At 37.9% G+C, this 22,849-nt stretch overlaps 1 protein-coding gene across 1 annotated transcript in view; it reads left to right on the top strand.

Annotated features, from left to right (window-relative positions):
• kmt2d.S (lysine methyltransferase 2D S homeolog) overlaps positions 1-22,849 on the top strand; it is a 93,622-nt gene that overhangs the window by 4,452 nt on the left and 66,321 nt on the right. The window contains exons 2-12 of the mRNA XM_041584753.1: positions 7,495-7,581; positions 8,435-8,549; positions 13,368-13,576; positions 13,662-13,771; positions 13,853-14,015; positions 14,266-14,431; positions 18,303-18,417; positions 18,839-19,011; positions 19,369-19,514; positions 19,611-19,700; positions 21,665-22,515. Coding sequence (XP_041440687.1) covers positions 7,533-7,581; positions 8,435-8,549; positions 13,368-13,576; positions 13,662-13,771; positions 13,853-14,015; positions 14,266-14,431; positions 18,303-18,417; positions 18,839-19,011; positions 19,369-19,514; positions 19,611-19,700; positions 21,665-22,515 — 2,187 coding nt within the window. The 5' untranslated portion in view covers positions 7,495-7,532. The remainder of the gene's footprint in view (positions 1-7,494; positions 7,582-8,434; positions 8,550-13,367; positions 13,577-13,661; positions 13,772-13,852; positions 14,016-14,265; positions 14,432-18,302; positions 18,418-18,838; positions 19,012-19,368; positions 19,515-19,610; positions 19,701-21,664; positions 22,516-22,849) is intronic.

Here is a 22,849-nt window from a genome sequence, read left to right as displayed (position 1 = left end):
ATACCACAAATTACTTTTATCAAGTGTTTTTTTTTTATAAAAATAGATTTTTGTGTTTTCTCTTTCATATAAGCGTTATAAGCCAGGTCACTCATTTTCTGAACTGTTAAACTTGGTCACATTATTGATACATTTGTCAGCAGCAGCATTATAGAATTTCCCATTAGCAAACATGTCTGTTGTAACAGTTGTGTTGTAAAGCCTGCTCAGCAGGTGTTGAAGATGTTGCAGAGCATTGTACCAAATGTATCAATTTGTAACATAACCGACCAGTCTGCAGTCTCTCACTGAGCTGCAACTGGGAAATGGAAGCAGAGGAATGGAACGGATTAATTTTTTTAAAAAAAAATGTAAACATTATACAGTAAAAAAAAGAGAGAAATAAAAGTAGTTACATTTAGTGGTGTACTATATAAAAACAAAATTACAAATACATTAAATGTTAGCGCCAACGGTGCGAAAACCCAGAAACCGCACATATGCTCCCATCTGCCCAGTGTTGTGCGTGCACCGATAGGCATATCGTTGTGTATATGGGGTGGCTTTATCTGCTAAAAGGTTAACTGAGCCCATTTTCCATTTCTGAACTTTTCCATTTGTGTACTTTCCTCAATTATTTGATGTGTGGGTGTGCACTTGGTCACATTTCTTTAGATTAAATATCATTGAACAGAGTAACAGTAGTGGTGAAAAATCTTGTACAGATTCTGTGTTTGAATGGAGTATTAGAATGACATTCTTTTACCTTATTGTAGATGTATGGGGAATAAACATCATATTGCACCTCTTTATAGTACTGAACCAAATATTTGTTTCCGTTAACTGTGTTTTGGGATTAATTCATTTGTGATTTATAGGCAGGATATTTGCAGAGCTACATATATCAGCTAGGGAGATGTCTGCTCAGGTTGTTTGTGTACCTTACATTTCTCGCATTAAATAAGTTATGAGTGGACATATGAAAGACAAAATAGAGACAAATTCAATATGGACAGTAGAATGTTGGATGTTTTGGGGGATCTTCAGGAATGACATTTTATATTGTAGAGTGATTTATTTGCAGTGTGAATAAGGTATTTTAGAAATAAAAACTACATCATAAAATTCATGACAAGAGTTATGCCCCTTAGTATATAACTGTAACCAGTGCTCCTGTATAGTGGTAATCTGTCTCTCTGCATGCAGCCATCACAGTTAGTACAGGGATGGTATTTTGATTTAATAAAATATTAGTAATGGGCATCAATATCCTAGGGCTTTTTCTGCCTCCAGCAGATAGAATAAGTGAACTGGGCAAATATTCATTTAGGTTACGTCTGCATTAATATGGGTTGACCTAATGGAACAGTTTAAATGTTACCCAAACCTGTGTATCTGCTGCCTATATTGATTAGCATATACTTATACCAAATTATACATATTTTGTGCCAGTACTGTACAGTATGTACATGCAGTAATGGGGGGTGAAGCATTTTAAAAATGTCTATCATCGTTTGTGCCGCACTGAATTAGTATCACATTGGTCGTGTGGAATATTATGCCATCTGTAGGCACATTGACCAGCAAGCAGAAAAATAAATTGCCAGCATTTCATCGAATCCGTGATCCGCTGCTAAAAGCATCAGTGCAGTCAAAATTGTACAATGGAAATTGTATGTGTTTTCAAGGCAGTTTCTGTGTTTGGGGGCATTCTTTACATTTTTGTACTTGTATAGTTATGGGATCCATTATTCGGAAACCCGGTACGAATTATGGAATGGCTGTCTTCCATAGACTCCATTATAATCAAACAATCCAATTTTTAAAAATGATATCCTTTTTTTCTGTATTAATAAAACAGTATCTTGTACTTGATTCAAACTAAGATATAATTAATCCTTATTGGAAGCAGAAACAGCCTATTGGGGATATTTAATGTTTAGATTATTTTCTAGTAGACTTAAGATGGCCATAGATGCAAAGATCCGATCGTACGAATCATTGTACGATCGGACTTTCCCATCATCCGACCCGCCACTAACCAGTCAGATTAAAGTCTTACCAGTCAGATTAGTTAAGAACAGATCAGCAATGTTCTGCCCCTGACAGCAATCGTACGATATCTATGTCCAACCAAAGCTAGTGACAGTCTCCCACTGAAAATCATACGATCGTCAATACACGCAGAGATATTATCGGCAGCCGACAGAAATTTTCTAACCTGTCCGATCGACCAAACGACCGATCTCCGCCGGACGAAAAATGTTGGGACTCTCCACACACGTTCCGAATATCGTACGAATCCTCGATTCGTACGATCAGATCTTTGGGTCTATGGCCAGCTTTAAGCTATGAAGATCTGAGCATTCTGGATAAAGGGTCCCATATCTGTACTACCAAAAAGCCAGTTAAACAGTACTGTGTACTAAGCCTCATAAGATCTAAAATCGCACACATTTGTTGCAATGCACCTTCATTTTGTCCTGTTCTAGCCTCCAGATCTTCTGAATGGGGCAACACAGGTGCTACATAATGCATTTCTTGCTAGAGTGGTCTCTACCCCTTGGCTTTTTTTTTTTACTTTTTTTTTTGTATGGTTTTTATTTTATTTTTTTGACATGATCCTGTGGGCTTGGCTACCTTTGAAAATGTCTATTTTCTTGTCAAAACACACAAATCTAATCTTGTCTTGCTTTATGGCAGAGATTATTGACTAAAGCTGGCCATAAACACTCCAATATAATTGTACGAACAAAGTTTCATCTGATTTTTTCAGACCACGTGTGGACTGGAATAATCGTCCTGACAATTTTTGTAGCATGACGCGCAGTTGTTTAGTCTATCGGACAGGTTAGAGATTTTCTGCCAGAGAACGATAATATCTTTGCATGGGTGACTGTCATTACTATTTCTGGGACATGACTTTTGCACGTTTGTTGTCTGTCCGTTAAATAAAGATTTAAATCTGAATGTTAGTTTTAGCTCGTTGCATTAAAACGTTCAATTGAGATCCGAACATTCGCAATACAAATAAAATCTGAATGTGAGACAACTGCTGATTCTGAAGCTGGCCATACAAAGACTTAAGATGAATTGAGTTTACACCACTACATCCTGCAGTAATCCAGTGCTTAACCAGAAAAGGAAAAGACAGGTTAATATGGGCAAAACACCTCATTCTGCTATACCTTTAAAATAAGGTCTTGTGAAAATGGAACACAATTTATCCAAATTTGTTTATCCCTTTCTCTTCTAACCTGACCCTAATACAAATAATATGAATTTACAAATAACGTCTGTATAAAAAAAAAGTTCTCTGCAACTTATATATATTTATTCAAAAATGTTAATTATTTGTCAGTGTAAAATGGTGTCATGGTTTAGCTCCTTCTTGTACCTCACTCCTCTTTGTATACTGAACATCTCCTACTCTAATTACAGAAAAACATGATTTATTTAGGACTATGTGCTATGATGTTCTCCATAGTTCCAAGAGGAACTACTAAGATAAATTTTGTTAGATTTAAAGAGGCAGTACCCCTCAGCACCAGTGATTTGAATAGGGTGTGTGCTGACCATACTTTTTGCTTACTTTAAATAAGAAATTTGTCATAAGCAGCTTTTAGCTAAGGAACAGCTCAATTCATAAGCGGACTGCTGATTTCTTTTGATTGTGCTCATACAAAGAAAGTAGAATGCCACAAAATTATGTATTTTCCAAGTTTTCCATGTCCTGTTGATTAAACAAATTTATTAACGAACTGATAGTTAAAGGAGACTATTAAAAAACAAAACAAAAAAACACGAATCTTGTGCTTGAAAAAGTTGTGTTTCTGGTTATTTTATTGTAAATGTCTGCAAAATCCCTACTAGTCCCGCCCGTCTGTTCGACTTCCTGCTCCCTGAATTCTCTGACTGTGCAGGGGAGCCCAGCGACACTCGGCACACTGTAGGATAGGAACCAATCAACAGCTAGGCTGACCTGATAGGGAACCGAAGTCTTTCTTTGCTTTTGTGACTGCAATGCTTTGATTTGCTGTTCCCCCTCCCTGTGCTTCTGGCAGGGACTGTTGGGACACACCCACCCCTCAGCTGAAACATGGACAGGGACCAGTGAACATCTATAGGGAGCTCCAATAAAGAGACAATTTTTAATAAGTGATCGTTTTAAGGCCAATGTAAAACAAACACCATATATAAGACATCATTACCTACAAGTTAGGGTTTTTAAGTTTATCCTATTTGTCTTCTTTAAAAGTGAATGTAATGAAAGTGTGTATATTTACCCCTTTCAAGCTTGTGGGTACTTTTGAAACATTTTGTCAGCATCCGAGGTGCTGCATGTTCAAACCTATACCAATCAGTGGAACTATATTTTAAAAGGGTGATAGAGCTCCACACAGTAGAAACTAGCTACAAAATATCCTGCATCATCCTTATTATTGTCTTAGTAATGCCATATGTCCATTACAAAATTGCAAATCTTTACAAAAAGAAACTCCCTGGTTTAGTTAGTTTGGACATGTCTCACCTGCAGTTTTTTGGCCAAATTTCTGCCTGTGTGCAACTAGGTTTACTGGTAATACAGATTCATTACACATAGGTGTGTGTCCCTATGCACCCGAAATGTACCTCCTTTCCCTCTATATAAGGGTAAGGTGACACTGGGAAATTCAGAGAGATTTAGTCACCCACAGACTAATCGCCTCTTCTTTGAGGCAATTAGTAGTGAGACGACTTCAGAAAACGAAGCGCCGTGATTGCCATGCGCGGGCGATTTTTCATTCTAGCAGGCGGAAGATGGGGGGAAGCAGTTCGGAGAGATTAGTTGCCCCAAAGAAGAGGCAATTAGTCGCCGGGTGACTAAAGCTCCTCAAATCTCCAAGTGTGACCTTACCCTAAACAGAAAATCAATTCTGTAAACCTTTCCCTTCACCAATGCCTTTGTTAAACTTTGAGATAACGAGGAGCTCATTATACATGCAGTCCAGTTAAAAAATGTTCTGCCAAAAAAGGTTTTACAAAGGAAAAGACATCATTAAAACATGGTATCTAGGCATACTTGTCGCTTATCTGCATTTCATGGGAACAGTTTGCCCTATCTGCTTTTTAGGGTTGTGGTACACGGGGCATTTTGCGCTCAGTGATTACCATGGTGCCTGCCACCTCTTGCCATTCAAAGCAATGGGAAATGCTCTGCATATAGCAGCTGACAGATGTTTTAATGGCTCACTCTTTAACTGCACATACAATTAATTTGCCATATAGAAGAATTAATCCCAATCCTGTCCAGAGCATGCAACAGCAGGTAGACTGCCAAACTCTTAATTATTTAGGCAGAAACTCTCCATGTGCATACATTTTACTGCTCGTTGACAAGTGCCATTTTATTTTTATTACCATCTTCTATTTATGTAGTGCTGATATAATCAGTGCAGAAAAGTCTCCACAAAAGTTTTTAGGGATTTATGCCTAAATATAGACAAGGGATTGCCAATTGAGACCCTTCCAAAAGTCACGGTCTGTTTTTCCTGGGTTGCTCTTGTGTTAGCAAGTTGCTGCTATCACTAGCCATAGGCCGCTGCTATGGTCTGGTAAGATTATCTGATAATAAACTGCCTGAATTATGCTGTTCTTTGCAGTGTGTGTAGATTGTTCTGCACAAAACCTCAGTAAGGGCCACCTAGGGTTAATTTGTTGCATTGTAATCCTGGTTTATACATAAACAGTAGAACACCCATTTTACATTTTGCTGGTTGCCAGAGATGATGCTTTAAAATCAGAGAAATATAACATTGTATATTGGTGGGGCCACAAAAACTAGGAACAACTTGGGGTATGTAAAATTGAAGTTTCACTGAAGTTTCACTGTATTTTCATTGTACTGATTATTGGATAGATAATTGTCTGATAAAAGGTTGTCTTTTAGAATTCCATACACATGTTAGCAGGATTGAAGGTTTAAGGTACACCTGGGTCTTATAGCTACATATGGTAACCTATCCACAAAACTGCTTTTAATTCTTTGTGAGAATATATGTTTATATATCCTGCGAATACAGGGAATTGGGGGCAGCAGCAAACATTTCACCTGTACTTGCTTGGTTTTCCTCGGATTAGTGGCAATTTTATTTATTGCTTGGTATTCTAGTGAACCACTTGTACTGAACAGGGCAGTAATTTCATAGTGATTCTCTCTATTCCTCTTCTTACCTAACACTTTGAAAGCAATGGATATAGATTTGCTGTCATTCAGCTTAGCCACTATCACAGTGTACTCAAGACATTCTTAAAGAAGAACTAAAGCCCAAAAATGAATATGGCTAATATATCTGTACTTTATATACGCTGCCTATTGTACCAACACACAGGTTCAGCAGCTTTGTAACAGTAATGAGTAACAGTTATGATCTATGCTGTTAAAGTTGCTATTGTTTAGCGTGCTTTGGGCTTTGAGTTATCAACACATTTATAGCTCTCATAGATTATTAATTATTGCACATTTTATCTTATATCTGTATATATAATCTATTTAAATGAGTCTGTAAGTGACAACAGCCAAGTCCAACTAGAAACATCTTAAGAAACACTGATATTTAGCATTTGCAGTCTAGTTGTTTGAGAGTTAGTCCTTTGTAATTTTGCAATTTGTAAATGTAAGGCCATGTGACCAGTGAATATTAAATCAGTAAATGTTTGCTTCTTTTGTGTTCTCTGCTTTTGTTTCTTGAAAATGTAGAAGAACATTTTTCTAGGTCTGTCAGATGTTTGTGTTCATAGTTCTGACTCCTGAAACAATATAGCAAATAACATGAACAGCCAAACAGATACTGCCTTCAATAGCAATTGCGTTTACAGCTAACAATAGTACTATTGCTATGTATTAAATTGTAAACGGTGGTTATGGTCATTTATACCCACTCCTCCTGACCCCATTCTCAATATTATGAGTGCATATAATCTTTGCATTTCTCCATATATAATGTTTGGTTGTGGGGGGATATTTACTAAAACTCAACTGTTTCTCACTATATTAAAAAAAAAAAAAATTCGACCAGACTCCTAAACCCAAATCCCCTTAATTTACAAATCAATCTATTAGAAAAAGTCACTACAAAATCATTTGTCGCTTCAACAACTTAAATTTATCAGATTATCGAATGAAAACCAATGTCAAACAGCCCAAAATTATCGAGAATCCTGAAGGTAAAAAACATGTTCAAATTGTTAAAGCGACCATCTGCCATTGATTTCTGCATAATTTAAGAGGTTTTAGCTAGACTTTTTTTGGATTCAGATTTTTTGCAGCTTCAGAGCATAATTAATCATGAAAAATTCAAGTTTTTTTTTTTCCTCTAAAAATTCTGATTTTTTCCCCTTTTAGAACTTGACCAGAAAAATTCATAAATAGGCCCTTTGGTGTGGTTTGAAGTATCATTGACATGCATGTCATTTTATCAAAATCTTTGTAAGCGACTCTCTGTCTAACTCTTGCGCAATGGTTGTTTTTGACAGGTCTCCCAGAACGGGAGGATCATAGATTTGAAACAGGAATGGATGAACAAAAAGCATCCAGTGAGGACAAGGAATCTGAAGCATCTGGTATGTTCATGCACTTGCTGGGTTAACAAGCCTTTGAAAGGCTCACAGTCATGTCCTTTAATGTGTCTAGTTTCTGCAAATAGATAATAAAGATAAAAAGAGGAGCGAAAAGTTGCAAGTTTTAGAACACTGAATATTAAAATTTTAAGTGCGAAAGAATTCGCAACATTGCAATATTCACTCAGGCCTTCGCTGCTATATTTATTGTGCACAATAAGATGAACCTTGTTTGAGATGCAACCTGCCAGCAGCCAACAAATCATCTGTAAAGCTTTCAAAGCTTGGATTCTAAAATATTTTTACCGCTCGCTTAAATGGGATGCAAAATATTATATATATATATATATATATATAAATGTAACATGATGTGAAACAGTCAAGTTTGTGATCTACAATCCTTTTAAAATTGCTCATTGGTTCACCTGCATCCTTTTAGCCAGAACAACCCTCTTGCAGGTGAGCCAGCTACAATTGTCCAGAGCAGCAGTCAGTTGGAAAATGAAGTTCTGTCAATAGCAGTGGTGTGATGAGACTTGTCTGCTATATGCAGACATGCCTATTCATTTTCAATTGGCATATGTATATGCAACTGACAATTTTTATTAAAATGGTAAAATATAATTATTGTTTATATCAAAGTGGTTTGTTTTCAGTTAGGATAAGATTTGGAGTGAATGCATATTTACTGTCCTGTATACTTTCTAAAGTTTCATATATGTGCAAGTTAATATGAGCCAATGAAAAGTGGGACTTGGTCACAGAGGGGTAAGGGTCTTAAACACCGTTGTCTAAGAAAACCACTGAATGATGTCTCTGCTAATGTTTTATTATCCTTTTTCTTTCTGTATATTAGCTGATGAAAATGCTTCTGATGGGGCCTGTGAAGCAGAAGGGGATGAGCCCATTAACCCTGAACAACCAAATCCAACTGACGTGGATGCGGCTTCTTTAGTCCCACCATGCATCAGGTACTCCTATTTAAGGAGACATATTGTGTGCTATGCAATAATGTACCAGTGCAGTAAACTTAAAGCAGGAATGTGCTTATAAATGTAGTGTTTCAGGTTGATTTAATGAAAATGTATGCAAAAACCCTATTAGTTCCCCTCATCTGTTTCACTTCCTGTTGCGTCCTTTCCCAAGCTGTGCAGCAGTGCTGGAGGCATTCTGTACTGTAGGATATGAACCAGAAGCTAGATTGACATGATAGGGAACTGAAGCATGTCCTTGCTTGTGTGATTGCAGGGCTGTGATTGGCTATCCCCCTTTAACCGTGCTTGTGGCCTAATCTGTTAGAACACCCCCACCCCTCATCTGAAACATAGAGGCAGTAGCCGATCTATGGGCAGCACCAGTAAAGGGGCAATTTTTAAAGATAATTTGTAGCCCAGGGTGAAAGCTGTCACAGATATTTATCATTGCCTTCAAGATTAAGGGGGGGGGGGGGCTTTACTTATACTATGTGTTTTCTACAGAATCACTACTATAGTTTGTATAAACAAGTTGCTGTATCGCCATTCAAGCACATGATACACAGTAGATAACAGATAAGCTCTGAAGGATCCCACTGTATACTATAGAGCTTATCTGTTATCTGTTGTGTATCCTGTGCCTTTTCTCCTTTTCCAGCTTTGAATGGCTGTCCCCACAGATACACATCAGCTTGTTTATATAAACTATTATAGAGTTTCTGAAGCAAACAAACATTGTACCAGTGCAGTGCGGCAAAACGGAATAGTCCACACTCGCCAATCTTTCCAACCATAGAGAAACAGGTGCTCGTTGCCTACTTTAACCGACTTATAGCAAAGCAGCAATAGGCACAGCATCATCCTAGGTGTCTTTGGGGGGGGGGGAAAGGCCAGTGCAGTGCTTGTCGGAGATCTAAATTCATGTGATGTTAAAGGGGATGTAAATGCAAAAAAAATCCCATTTTAACTTTTTTTCTTCTTAGTAGTTTTTATTTAAGTTTTAACATATTTAGAGAAAGTAGTTGTAACATTTATGTAATATCATCAGATATTTGCATGAAGAGGTAAAATGAAGAAAGAGAAGAGAACAAAAGATTCGGTCTCTGTCTAGTGAAAGGGACGATTAAAGAAAAAGTAGAAAATTAAATCAAAAGTAACTCTTGACAGCATATTGTGTTTTATAAGAAAATATTATTGAGCATTACATGCTCTAGGGTGGTTTCTGTGAGGTCCCTTAAATATCATAAAACAGTTATTCTCAAGTCAAGAGTGAGTTTGTCATTTCATCCATATACGTTTGTACAGTACACAGTGAAACTAAACAACGTTCAACATAGATGTACCGGACAACAGACAAAAAGTGCAAGTGCAAAAATATGCAACTCCTACAAGGCAGGTCAGCATAGTGCAGGGATGGGACAAGACAGTGCACACTCAGCAGATGTAATATATTAAGTAAACAATGCTAAACGTCCGACATGATGGGTGCATCATTGTGATATGACAGTAGCAAGAACATGATAAAGAACATGACAAAGTGCAGATGTGCTCATACAGAACAACTGTATCCAATGGCAGTTCATCCCTACAATGGCACACAGTGGCTGTGTAACGTAGTGGTATATAGTAGTTCTATGGGCTTACAGTTGAGGGAAATACTTGAAATATAACCAAGTATTAACTGTTCCTGATCCAAAAAAATATAAAATATGACAAAATAAACACCAATATATATTGCTATCATTGTGATTTCCAGACAATCTAATGGGTTCCTGTAGTTGGGAAGGAACATCTATAAGATGGTTCCCATATTTTCATGAATTTCTCATATTTATCAATAAGTATATTGGTTATTCTTTCATTAACCATTATCCAGTTCAGCTTGTCTTTAAAGTGTGAAATCAGAACCCAAACTGATTTGCAGTGTTTAACTATTATAATTTTTGCAGCCAAAAACATAAAATTATCAAAATCTTGGTATTGATATTAGATATCCTTTTATTTAATAGAGCATTTAAAGGATCTTTCCTAAGATTAACTTGTGTTAACGAATATATGTTAGTATAGATCCGAGTCCAGAATCTTTGAATATTTGGGCAGTTCCACCAGATATGCATCACAGTACCTATTAGACCACAGCGTCTAAAGCATTCCATTAGTGAAATATTTCTAGAACAGTGGGCTGTGGTTTCCAATATCTTATCCCAGGTTTCCTTATCTTATGTCACAGCATGGGACATAGACCTCCGCATTACCATAGATAAGGGAGTTTGGGAATGCATATCAAGAAGTAAACAATAGAAGTATGAAATTAGACCTCTTGAATACGTCTTCGCTTGTGATAGGTGCATCTATGTTTTCTGTTTGTATTGTTCGTTTGGGAAGTTGTGGAGAAGATATTATTTTATTGGCTATTGTAGATGGAAAGGTATCTGGTTTTGCATAAATACTGGAGTAATAAGTAGAGAATTCTTGTAGGATTTTTTGGGGGTTACTAGTGAAGACTCCAGTTTAAGTACGTATTGTGGTTGGTGGAGGTTTATGGTTAGTTGGTTTGTTTAGTTTCCTGGCTAGCATTGTCCCAATCTTATTGCTATAAGAGTAGAATTTTTGCCTAGTCCACTGCAGTTGTTTTTCTGTTGCGTGACTGTTCGTATTTGACGTATAGATGTTTTAAGGGAGAAGTTGCAATTTTTGTTCTAAATCTTTAATTTTCTGTTTTGTTTCTTCCTGACGGAAGCTAATTTAGTTATTTCTCCCCTAATGTTTTATGGGCTTCCCATAAGGTGATTGGGGAGGAAACTGAGCCTAAATTTTCTTTAAAGTAGCTTTCTACTGTTGATTGGTGTGAACATAGAATTAATCTTCAGTAGGGAGTCGTTAAGCGTCCAATTAAATTTAGTTGGTCTCTGCCACAGACTTGTCAATGTAAGGGTGGTAGGTGAATGTTCTGTAAGGCAAAATTTGTGCCTGATGTATATTTGGAAATAGTGTTTGCGGGATGAATATATGGTCTATCCTGGAGTATGTGGGTTGGAGAAAAAAGCAAAATATTTGGTATGTGGGTGAAGTTCTCTACAAGTATCAATAAGAGTAAGGCAATTGAACATTGATTTTATTCAGGCAGAAGAGGAGCGAGAGGATGGGGAGTTAGTTTTAGGATGTGATTTATCCCAATATTGATCAAGAGGGATATTTGTATTGTCTGCGATGATAATAGGTCCTGAATAATGATTTGTGACTTTGTAAAAGAGTTGGCCTATAAAGGTTTCTTTTTGAATATTTGGTGTATAGTAGGTGACCAAGGTGATAGGGCTGTCGAATAATTCTCCGACCAAAATAAGGTATCTTGCCTGATCATCTAATATTTTTTTGAGTGACTACCAGTGGTAAATTTTTCCATTGTGCTATAAGGATTCCTTTGCTTTTATCTGGTCCAGAGCTATGATAGAAGATTGGGAAGTGGTGCGAAAGGTGTTTAGGGTCGGAGGAGTGAGAGAAGGGTGTTTCTTGATTACCCATTTTACTTTCTTTAAAGAAAAATAAATAAATCTATCTCCAATATACTTTGATTAAACAACTTGTACCGTTGTCATTAAAAACCTGATTGAATGCAGTGACGTTCCCCATTCGTTTTACGTTCTCTGACTGCTGCGGATAGGACAGTCCCTATCTGCTCTGCAGGGAAATCATATTTTTGAACGGCAGTGAAGCAATGTGCAGGTTTATTTTATGTTTTGTTTGCATAACCTGGCTAGCCTTGGCTAATCAATATGCCATTCAACCCCTGCACCTTCCTTCTCAGCCGTTCAATACTTAGACCATTCTGTTTGTTTCCCTGTAGTGCAGCCAGCTACCTTGTAGAGATTGGTATCCACAGCAGTCAGAGCAAGTCAAGGGAAGGGGGAATTTCACTGCATACAATTGGATTTTTCATAAAAATTGTACAGATTTTTTAATTGAAATATATTGGGGATAGGTTTCTTTTTTACAAAAAAAGTAAAAATGGGATTTTAGTTTTGCCTTTACATCCCCTTTAAATAAAGGCTTTTTAAACTAAGAACCTTGGATGGTGCCATACCTATCTTTGCTTTGTTACCAGTGCAGTGTAACAGGACAATATATTTTCATTTATTTTAAAAAAACTTAACTTTTTTGGTATTACAGTTTCTTTAATAGCCAGGGTTAGACTGTATAGCAGAGGCTCTCCCAATGGGCCTAAACCTTGTAGCTAAGGATGATTGCCAGTGATGGTTTCTCATAGAATACCTTAAATATTATCCCCATTATCATCTAGATTTAACTTCTGTTAGGCCCCTATGTGGTGCAGTCTGACACCGTGAATAGCGAGTTGGGTAAGAAAGATTAAAAAAAAAAAATTAAGCAGCTCTGGTAAATTGAAAGTGATAGTATAGGTTACTTTGAATGTTGGTTGGCTATGCCAGCTTTCAGGGCTCTTCATGATGGTCCAAAATGTTTGCAGCTGCTAGTGTCTCTTTAAGGGTAATTTATAAAGATTACTTCAGGTGAGTGTAACTGAAATGTTGTTTCATTAATGCAAAATTTTTTTTATTTGGTTGACTCATCACAGTACTTATGTATCTGTGATTCTATCTACTCTGTATGTAGCTTTAAATCAGAAGGAGTTGCTGTTAAAATACCCATGCTCCCTGAATACATTTCATGAAAACAGGCTAGTTGGGTAGCCTGTTGTATCTAGAATGTATTTTCCTTAATCATAAGAGGTTAGTTGTCTGTGGTCTTCTAGGGACTATGATTATGGTAACGTGTTTACTCACTTCTTGTTCTGCTTAGCTCCAAAAACAGGAGCTGTGCTCTTTGCAACTGTGGAGAGTGGAGCCCTCAGGGCCAGCGGGAACTTCTGCGGTTTGATCCTTCGCCAGATCACCCGGTGCTGATTCCTGGCCCCATTCAGCTGCATGAAACTTCCACGCAGATTTCAGACCCCTCTATAATTGGCTTTGCAGAGGGTGTGTCACCTGCCCAGCTCTTTGAACCTACAGGTAAAAATTGATTTAAAAATGCCTATTCACTATATAGGTATTTGAGAGACTACAACTGTGCATTATTTATTTATTTTTTGCACAGGGCACTGTTGGGCTCATCACTGGTGTGCATCCTGGTCAACAGGAGTCATAAGTGGTGAAGGGACTGGACTGATCAATGTGGACAAAGCTGTAAACTCAGGGATATCACAGGTCAGAGTTTGCCATAATGTGCATGTGTTTACTTTCTGAGCAGTAGAGTAAGCATGCTGTAATTTTACTCTCTACCTTTAGAAATGTGAATACTGTAATCGGATGGGTGCTACCATTCAGTGCCACTCGACAGGGTGTTTGCGCCGTTACCATTTTCCCTGCGCTGCTGCGAGTGGATCCTTCCAGTCCATGAAGACCTTAAAACTGCTGTGCACAGAACATCTTGGAGAGGCTGTTGCAATGGGTTTGTCTAAGATATATTTGTTTTTTTTTTTGTGGAGAGAAGTTTATTTGTACATCCAAGGAGGAGTGCACAAAAAATAGCAAATATTACCAATAGCTGTTACGGTGCCTCCATTAAAGCTAAGAATAAGCATACATGATAAGGATCAGAGGCACATCATTGTCTCAAGCTCAGTTTGACTCAAAACATGCAAATGTCTTTGGTGTTTCTCCAACTGTTTTCAGTAGTCCTACTTTTTCTGCCCCCTTAGATGACTCCCGTTGTGTGCTGTGCAACAAGCCTGGTGACCTCATAGACCTCCTATTCTGCACCAGCTGTGGCCTGCACTATCATGGTGCCTGTCTGGAAATCACAGTCTCGCCACTAAAACGCTCAGGCTGGCAATGCCCTGAATGTAAAGTGTGCCAAACCTGCAGGTAACTAATTCTATGTAACTTTTTTTTTTTTTTTTTTATATGTTTTATCCGTTCTGATTGCATTCCAGACAGAAGCTTGGTTTCTGACATCTTGTTCACTTAGGCCAGCAGTGCAGTTTTAGCCTTAGGGCAATGGCACATGGTTCTACTTTCCACCTGGGATTGGTCATGGCGACACAAAATGTCAGAAAATACCGTACCCCACCATAGACAATACTGAAAATTGTCTTTGTTTAAAACACTCAAATTGAATAATCGCTCAGAAATGCATATGAAGGCAATTTTGAGGGATTGAGTGTTTTAGCCGAGACAATTATCAGTATTGTCTATGGTGGAGTATTTTGTGTTCTTAATGTTATGATTATAAAATAACTACCTGTAACCAAAGTTGGGCGCACACATAGCCTAATCACACTGTTCATACAGTGGGAGCTCCTCTAGGAATGAGTGCTATATATATAAAAACTGAAGAACCATATAAGACTGGAGAAAATCCATATTTAGGGTCACACAGGTATATTAATGATCAAAGACAGACACACTTTATTATAACAATCTCTCAAAATTCTATAGTCCTATGTACCCAGGTACAAGGAGAATCAAGGATTCCCCTAAAAGTTTAAAAGGGGTTGTTCACCTTCCAAACACTTTTTTTTTTAAGTTCAGTTGTCTTCGGATTGTTCACCATAAACAAAGACTTTTTTCATTTGCATTTTTTTATTCTTTATCGTTTTCCCAAAATTTAAGTTTAAAGTTCCTGCCTCTGTTTCAGTTTGGTAACTCAGTGATTCAGAAGCATTCTGAACTGTTGCAATTTGCTACATTTAGTTGCAACATTTGTCAGCCGCATCTGCAGAATATAAGCAACTATTGAATCAATTCTAACAGCTGCCTTTAATGAAATGCAGAGATTCTAAAGCTCAGCAGGGACAAAGATAAATTTATCCACTAAGGGTTGGGGCAGATTCGGGGAGATTTAGTCGACTGGTGACTTATCACCTCTTCTGCGGGGCGTCAATCTCCCCGAACTTCCTTCCGTCTACCTGCGCCTGCTTGAATGAAGAATCGCCTGCGATAATGCACTCGCGGCACTTCAATTTCCGAAGTCGCCCAAAGTTTCACTTGAGATTGTTGGCCCGCAGAAGATGCGATTAGTCGCCAGGCGACTAAATCTCCCCGAATCTGCCCCAACCCTAAATGTATCAAATTAAAACCGTTAGTTGCGACCCTTCCCCCCAGAGCTGCTGTAGAAGGTGAAAAATTTTACTTTACACTTCAATATTAGAAAAACTGTCACAATTAGAAAATGGAAAGTAATTGGAAAAAGTCTTTATTTCTAGTGAACAATCTGAAACCAACTGAACCGAAAGAAGTGTTTAAAGGTGAACGACCCCTTTAACCAATTGAGAAGCATATCAAAAATATATGATGAATCATTCAAGATAAAGATTCCCATCCCCACAAAATCGCAAGGTTAAACAAGCACCTTCATTTTAATCTTGTAAATGAGTAAGAGGGTTAACTAACCTTAGAGGCTCTCAAGCCACCCATTGGACACATTGAAGTGTCTCACCTACCGCTAAACTGCCTCAATCCACATTTTGTTCAGGCTTCCTCTGAAGGCCCCATACACGGGCCGATAAAATCTGATGACAGACCGAGTCAGCAGTTTATTGGCCCTTGTGTGGGGCCATCTGAAGGGCGTCCCCGATCGATTAGCCAGATGCCGATCAGGCAGGGTAAAAAATCCCGCCGGGTTGCGGCCACATATGTTCATTGATGCAGTCCCACGATCAGACCGCCCGTATTGCCTCCATTCTGATCCGATCGATTTTCATTGTTCTTATATGGTTCGATTCTTGGGGGCAGAAATATCAAAATGTATTGGACCTCACCAAAGAAAAACTTGCTTTTTATTCATTCCTATGGGATTTTTACATTTGTATTGATTAATTGAGTACACCATTTAATAAATATGCTTTTAAAAATCCCATAGGAAAGTGAGTGAGTTTTTCTGTGCTGAGTTCTAATCTCACATTTTGATAAATCTGTCCTCTGTTATGATCCCTGAAATACCCAAAACATAACCTAAAATAAGGTTATAAACTACTGATATGGTTCCTATTCATTTATATTAATGTGACTTAATGTGAACTTTAACCTGCATTCATCCCGCCAGTGACCTTGCACTGCCGCTTTTCTGCTTCCATGTGCGCCTTTTTACAGTATTTACTCCTGCTGGCATGCCCTGTCCCCTTCCTTGACATCAATGCTGTGCTTGTGCGGAAATATAAATGGGAGATTGCACCAGGTTAGGGTCAGGTGCGGGTCGACTTTTAGTTGAATCCATATGGTAAACCCATTTTGCATGCAATTATGTCCTGTCAGATCAGTCACATTAAAGGGGATGTAAAGGCAAAAAAATAAAAATCCCATTTTTATTTTCTTTAATGCAAAAGAAACCTATCTCCAATATACTCTAATTAATATGTGTACCATTTTTATAAGAAACCTGACTATACAGTGAAATTCACCCTTTGTTTACTTGCTCTGACAGCTGCAGTTAGGGAACTTCAGACAGTCCCCCCCCCCCACACCTTACTTCCCAGAACTCAGTTTTGTTTGTTTCCCTGTTACAACTGTGTAGTATCCACAGACCCAATGCAGTCTGCATATTCTGATTATTAATCAGTCTTGCTGTATCACCTTCTGGCAGATATTATTTGACTTGTGCTGTTTTGATCATTTATGACAATCCCTAAACTGAACCCAACTGAAGCCCAGATCACACTGAGCATGTGCATAGTCTTGGTATTGCAAAGATGTTTAACAAAGTTACAAGATGACAGCCCCCCTGAGCCAACTTTAAAAGCATAAATTATTTAATTGGGCTTCTGGTGCAGTAAGTTCATGTTCATATTTAGTATACAAAATGCAGCATTCTAACATTGTTCTATTTTAGACTTTAGTTGCCCTTTTAATATACCTGAATAGGAACAGTGAATTACATGTCTCATGCATGCATACTTGAATATGCAGCACTGTACAATTTTACCATATAGAAGATATAAACAAAGAAGTCAAGGGTCAATGGCCCCAGCTACAAAAAAAAAATGAAACAAGAAGACTTCAATTTTATAAATCTTGTGTTTTTGTTTCTTTTAATTTTATTCACTATTCACTATTTATTCACTATTCAACTTCAAATCTTATTTCCTGATTAATATATATGGTGTGAGATGGAGATAGGAAATGGGTTCTTACAATTAAGAGAGTGGTTAATTAAAAACATTTTTTTTTTTTTTTTTTTTTTTTTGCTATAAAGGCTAGAGTGAACGAATGTCATACTGTAAAACAGAATACAACTTCCTGCTTTTCAGCTTTCTAACTCTTATTTAGTCAGCGATTTTAAGGGGGGTCACATGGGACATAACTACTCAGTGAGTTTGCAATTGATTCTTAGCATGCAGCTCAGATTCAAAAGCAAACCGTTATGACCTATGTGCCCCCCCCCAACTCACTGATTAGTTACTGCCTGGTAACCAATCACTGGAACCAATCAAGAAGTAGTGTTCTGTCTATTATGTTAGACATCCAGTCACTCCAGCCTTTATACATACATCACTATATTGAAAACATTTTTTATTTTGCACAGCCAATCTATTCACCAAGTTTTTATTTTTGTACTGAACAATTGCTTGAAATGTATGTGTAGTATAGAAATATTTTTAATGTCAGTATTCTATTTGTTGCCAAGCACTGATAGGAGCACTTGTCAGTTGTATATACATTCAAGTCTATGGATGAGCAAGAATGAGCCACACCTGCTTTTTAAATTCAGTTATATTGTTCTTATGTTATCCTGTTGTAGGCAGCCAGGAGAAGACACAATGATGCTTGTATGTGATGCCTGTGACAAGGGATATCACACCTTTTGTTTGAAACCAGCTATCGAGTGCTTGCCCACTGACTCGTGGAAGTGCAAGGTAAGTATGAGCCAACCAATAAGAAACATCAGTCATGTTGCTTAAGATAACCTTACTGTACACTGAAACATTTAGTAAAAGGTCATTATAATACGAAAAGGGATATTTTTTACTTTAGTTATTGATCTTTTTCGATTTGTAATTTAAACTAATTTTAAGTTTATCTGGAGTGCTAGCCATTGCTATGTTTTGATAGCAGCAAGGAACACAAACTGATTGCCTTTCTTGAACTGAGAGGTAAACAAAATTAATGGTTTAACCCATGGTACTTAAAAAAAGAATCTGACTATATTACATCATGATTCCATTGTCACTTTTTTGCAATAACCTATAGTGCTTCTGAGATCTGTCGTTTACTATATTCCCATAAGTTGTGTTCTTATTGCCCGCTTCCCATTACTACTTGTCTTGCAATTCTCAGACCTGCCGTGTTTGTCGCCTATGTGGCTCTCGGACAGCACAGATGAAACCTGGCAGTCAGTGGTACGACAATTATTCAGTGTGTTCAAAATGCCAAGACAAGAGGAATCAGGCAGACACTTGTGTCTTGTGTAGTCACTCTCTGCCGAAAGAGAAGTGTCCCAATTGCATCAAGTAAGTTCTTACTTAATCTTCTTTAAAGGGGTTACCTTAATAAAACTTGATATCAAATAACCCCAAATCAAAATATAAAATAATGGCTTTTGTCAGCTGCTTCTTATATGTTTACTTTTCTTTTTTTCTAAGTTATATTTATAATTTTATTTAAAAAATTTTTCTTTTCACTTGCTAGTATTAGCAAAATTGTTATTTATATGCATCAAATATAATGTACTATTTTCCTAATGTTGTGTGTGCTTCAGAAAAGCTACTATAGTTTTATAAAAAGAAGCATGGCCAGAACTAGAGGGAAGCAATATGAAAAAATGTTATAGGAATGACTGTTTAGCTACAGATTTTATTTATTTTCAGTGTCCATCAAACGGTTAGTGCACAAGTTGATGACTCTTCGCCATGCAGTGCTGGTAGTCCGGTAACTAATAAAAAACAATTGCTGCGGGAGAATGGCAATGAGATCTCTAACGTGAAGCTGTCCAAATGTGAAGCCAAACCACTAGGTATAGTGAACCTTTTCTGCACTCTGGCTACGTAACTGCACAGTATTTATGGTTGGAAAAGAAGGCAAGAAGTTTAAAATTGTCCATTGTTTGTAGGGATATCCGAGATTAATCTGGATCCCCTTCAGAAGAAAGTTTCATCTGAAACACTGATGGAGCCTATATCAGATTCTATGTCTCTGGAGGGTAAGATGATCCACTTAGTAATTGTTACCTATTTGTTTACTTTGTAAGTGCTCAACTGCAAGAACTGTAAGAACCCTCACAGCTCATCCTCTGGGCAATGTCAGTCATTGAAGGGTGAGAAATTTCCAGTAAGATGGCCAAACAGGGGCCTTTCCTATATGGTAAATTGGGTGATACCATACAAGGTACAATAGAACATATGAGTAACTTTGTATTGTTATTCTAGCTGAAGCTGATTTTCACTTTAACAGTCCAAGATTTTCTTTAAAGGTCAGTGCTAATTGAAAGCTCAAGGGAAAAGTATGATGATAAAGAGAAAGAGATGAAATTTTTTATAGTGTAGTATTTTACTGGGAGTTGTAGTTCCACAACCAAAAAACTATTTAGTGCAGTTACCCTTTACAATTCACCACAGGTGGCTGTTGAATGGGTACTTACAAACGTTTAAATTTAGCATGTGCATATCACGATTAGTGGAGAATAAAATTGTAGGATAATTCTTCTGAGCTGGAAGAGGTTAAAAATGTTGAAAAAATAGTGTAAAACCCTTTTTATTAAATATCTTAAAAAACCAACTGGTTGCACTCACATTTTAGTAGTTAAAAACAGGCATATAGTCACTTATCCGTGCGAGTCCGTACTGTTGCAAGTCTTTTCCAGCGGTTGCTGTTGGGGTCCCGACCAGCGTTTCCTCGCTGGTCGGGACCCCAACACTTTTCACTTTAGCTTCCAATTTGTTTTATATTTGCCAGTAGTTGGTTTTAAGTTCAGTACTGGTTTGTACAAGTAAAAGAATCTTATTGCTAGATATGGCAGTTGACACTCTGTGTGTTAGTATAAATAGTTTACAGAGTTGGTCCCATCATGCTTAAAGGGATCCTGTCATCGGAAAACATGTTTTTTTTTCTTCTTCAAAACACATCAGTTAATAGTGCTACTCCAGCAGAATTCTGCACTGAAATCCATTTCTCAAAAGAGAAAACAGATTTTTTTATATTCAATTTTGAAATCTGAGATTTGGCTAGACATTTTGTCAATTTCCCAGCTGCCCCTGGTCATGTGACTTGTGCCTGCACTTTAGGAGAGAAATGCTTTCTGGCAGGATTCTGTTTTTCCTTCACAATGTAACTAAATGTGTCTCAGTGGGACATGGGTTTTTACTATTGAGTGCTGTTCTTAGATTTACCAGGCAGCTGTTATCTTGTGTTAGGGAGCTGTTATCTGGTTACCTTCCCGTTGTTCTTTTGTTTGGCTGCTAGGGGGGGAAGGGAGGGGGGTGATATCACTCCAACTTGCAGTACAGCAGTAAAGAGTGATTGAAGTTTATCAGAGCACAAGTCACATGACTTGGGGCAGCTGGGAAATTGACAATATGTCTAGCCCCATGTCAGATTTCAAAAATGAATATAAAAAAAAATCTGTTTGCTCTTTTGAGAAATGGATTTCAGTGCAGAATTCTACTGGAGCAGCACTATTAACTGATGCATTTTGAAAAAAAAATATTTTTTCCCATGACAGTATCCCTTTAAGAGGGCTGATTACATTATAACCGAGTCTTGCACACCAGTCCCCCCAAATTTTTTAAAACTTGTCGTGAGCTCCACTTTTCTCATAGGTTAGCTTTATAAGGGGAAGAGCTCCATCCACCAGATGTATCCAGAAGGTTAGGGAGGAAAGAGTTTCTCCCATCCAGTGCATTCTCACTGTTTTTTTGGCATAGAATGTGAGAGTTATCCTTGCAACTTTTAATGGGATATTTTGCTGCAAATATATTTTCAAAAATAGGGAGGACACCCTTAATTATAAATATACATTTGTTCAGCTTTGTAGACTTCAATCCTCTAGAAGATATACGCACACCCTTCAAAAAAATATTTGTGAAATGCGGAGTGTAGCCATTGGCAGAAAATGGTTTGCACGTACGTTGCACATGTGGTTAATATAATCCTCTTCAATGTCTATAGACCTTGTAACAACGGAAGAAGATGCTCCTTCCACTTCAGAAAATGAAGCTCCTGAGGCACCTCCTGTAATCACAGAGCCCTTAAGTGAAAAAAGCCCACCCCCCTTGGAAGCTGAACTACCAACTATAGAAACCACGTCTGATGCTTGTGATTTACTTGATGAGGCTCCTGTGCTGGTCACTGTGGAAGATGAAGAAATGGAAACTGAAGATACAGAGACTGGGATTCAGGAGTTGCAAATGCAAGTGACACATTCGGTGCTTGCAAGCCCAACCATTAAGACTGCTTCCCCAACTTTAGTTTCTGATGCATCCCAGGCATGTGCCTCTGTAATTGAGGGCTCTGACATAAGGCTTACAGATACCATTAATCTAGCTAGTGGGACTTGTCAGAGTCCTTCGAAGACAACTAGCTGCTCTCAGCAACCATCTCTTTCAGACTCTGAAATGACTATTGAGTCCGAGGATCCTCCTTGCCACGCTAATACAGAGGTGTTAAATGCTGACAATGCATTTTTTCAGGAAGTAGTTGGGGACTACTCTGCTAGCAAAGAGCAAGGCCCACTCAGGCCTCTTCTTATCAAGTCTGACATTGTAAATGAGATCTCTAATTTGAGCCAGGGGGACACCACAGGTAGCTATCATGGCTCTGATGCACTAGGTTCCCCTGACCCTGAGGGCGGGTCCCTCTCTATGGAGATGTGTTTGCATAAAGAGGATGGATCTTTGCGGTTGTGCAATGACTCTATTACAGAGACCGATGATTCTCTACTCTATGATCCCTCTGGGGGGAAACTAGATGCAGAAAAGACACGTCGAAAAAGCTCACCAGGGCGCTCAAGGGTTAAACAAGTGAGTATTAATATATATTTGGTGGCCTATTGATATCTTCAAATGAAAGCCTCTTTGTTTTCATCTGTAAGTGACTTGTATGAAATTAGCACTGGGTGGGTGAATTTATATATTTGACATCAACAGAAAAAAATCTTTATGAATATACTTAGGGGCCGATTCACTAACTTCGAGTGAAGGATTCGAAGTAAAAAAAAAACTTCGAATTTTGAACGTTTTTTTTGGGCTACTTCGACTGTCGAATGGGCTACTTCGACCTTCGACTATGACTTCGAATCGAAGGATAAAAAAAACTTCGACCCCCTAGTTCGGCATCTAAAAGCTACCGAAGTCA

The sequence above is a fragment of the Xenopus laevis genome, chromosome 2S (genome assembly GCF_017654675.1).
Source record: "Xenopus laevis strain J_2021 chromosome 2S, Xenopus_laevis_v10.1, whole genome shotgun sequence".
Taxonomy (NCBI): domain Eukaryota; kingdom Metazoa; phylum Chordata; class Amphibia; order Anura; family Pipidae; genus Xenopus; species Xenopus laevis.
Note: the sequence above shows the minus strand (reverse complement) of the source record. Positions and strands in the feature narration are given on the sequence as shown.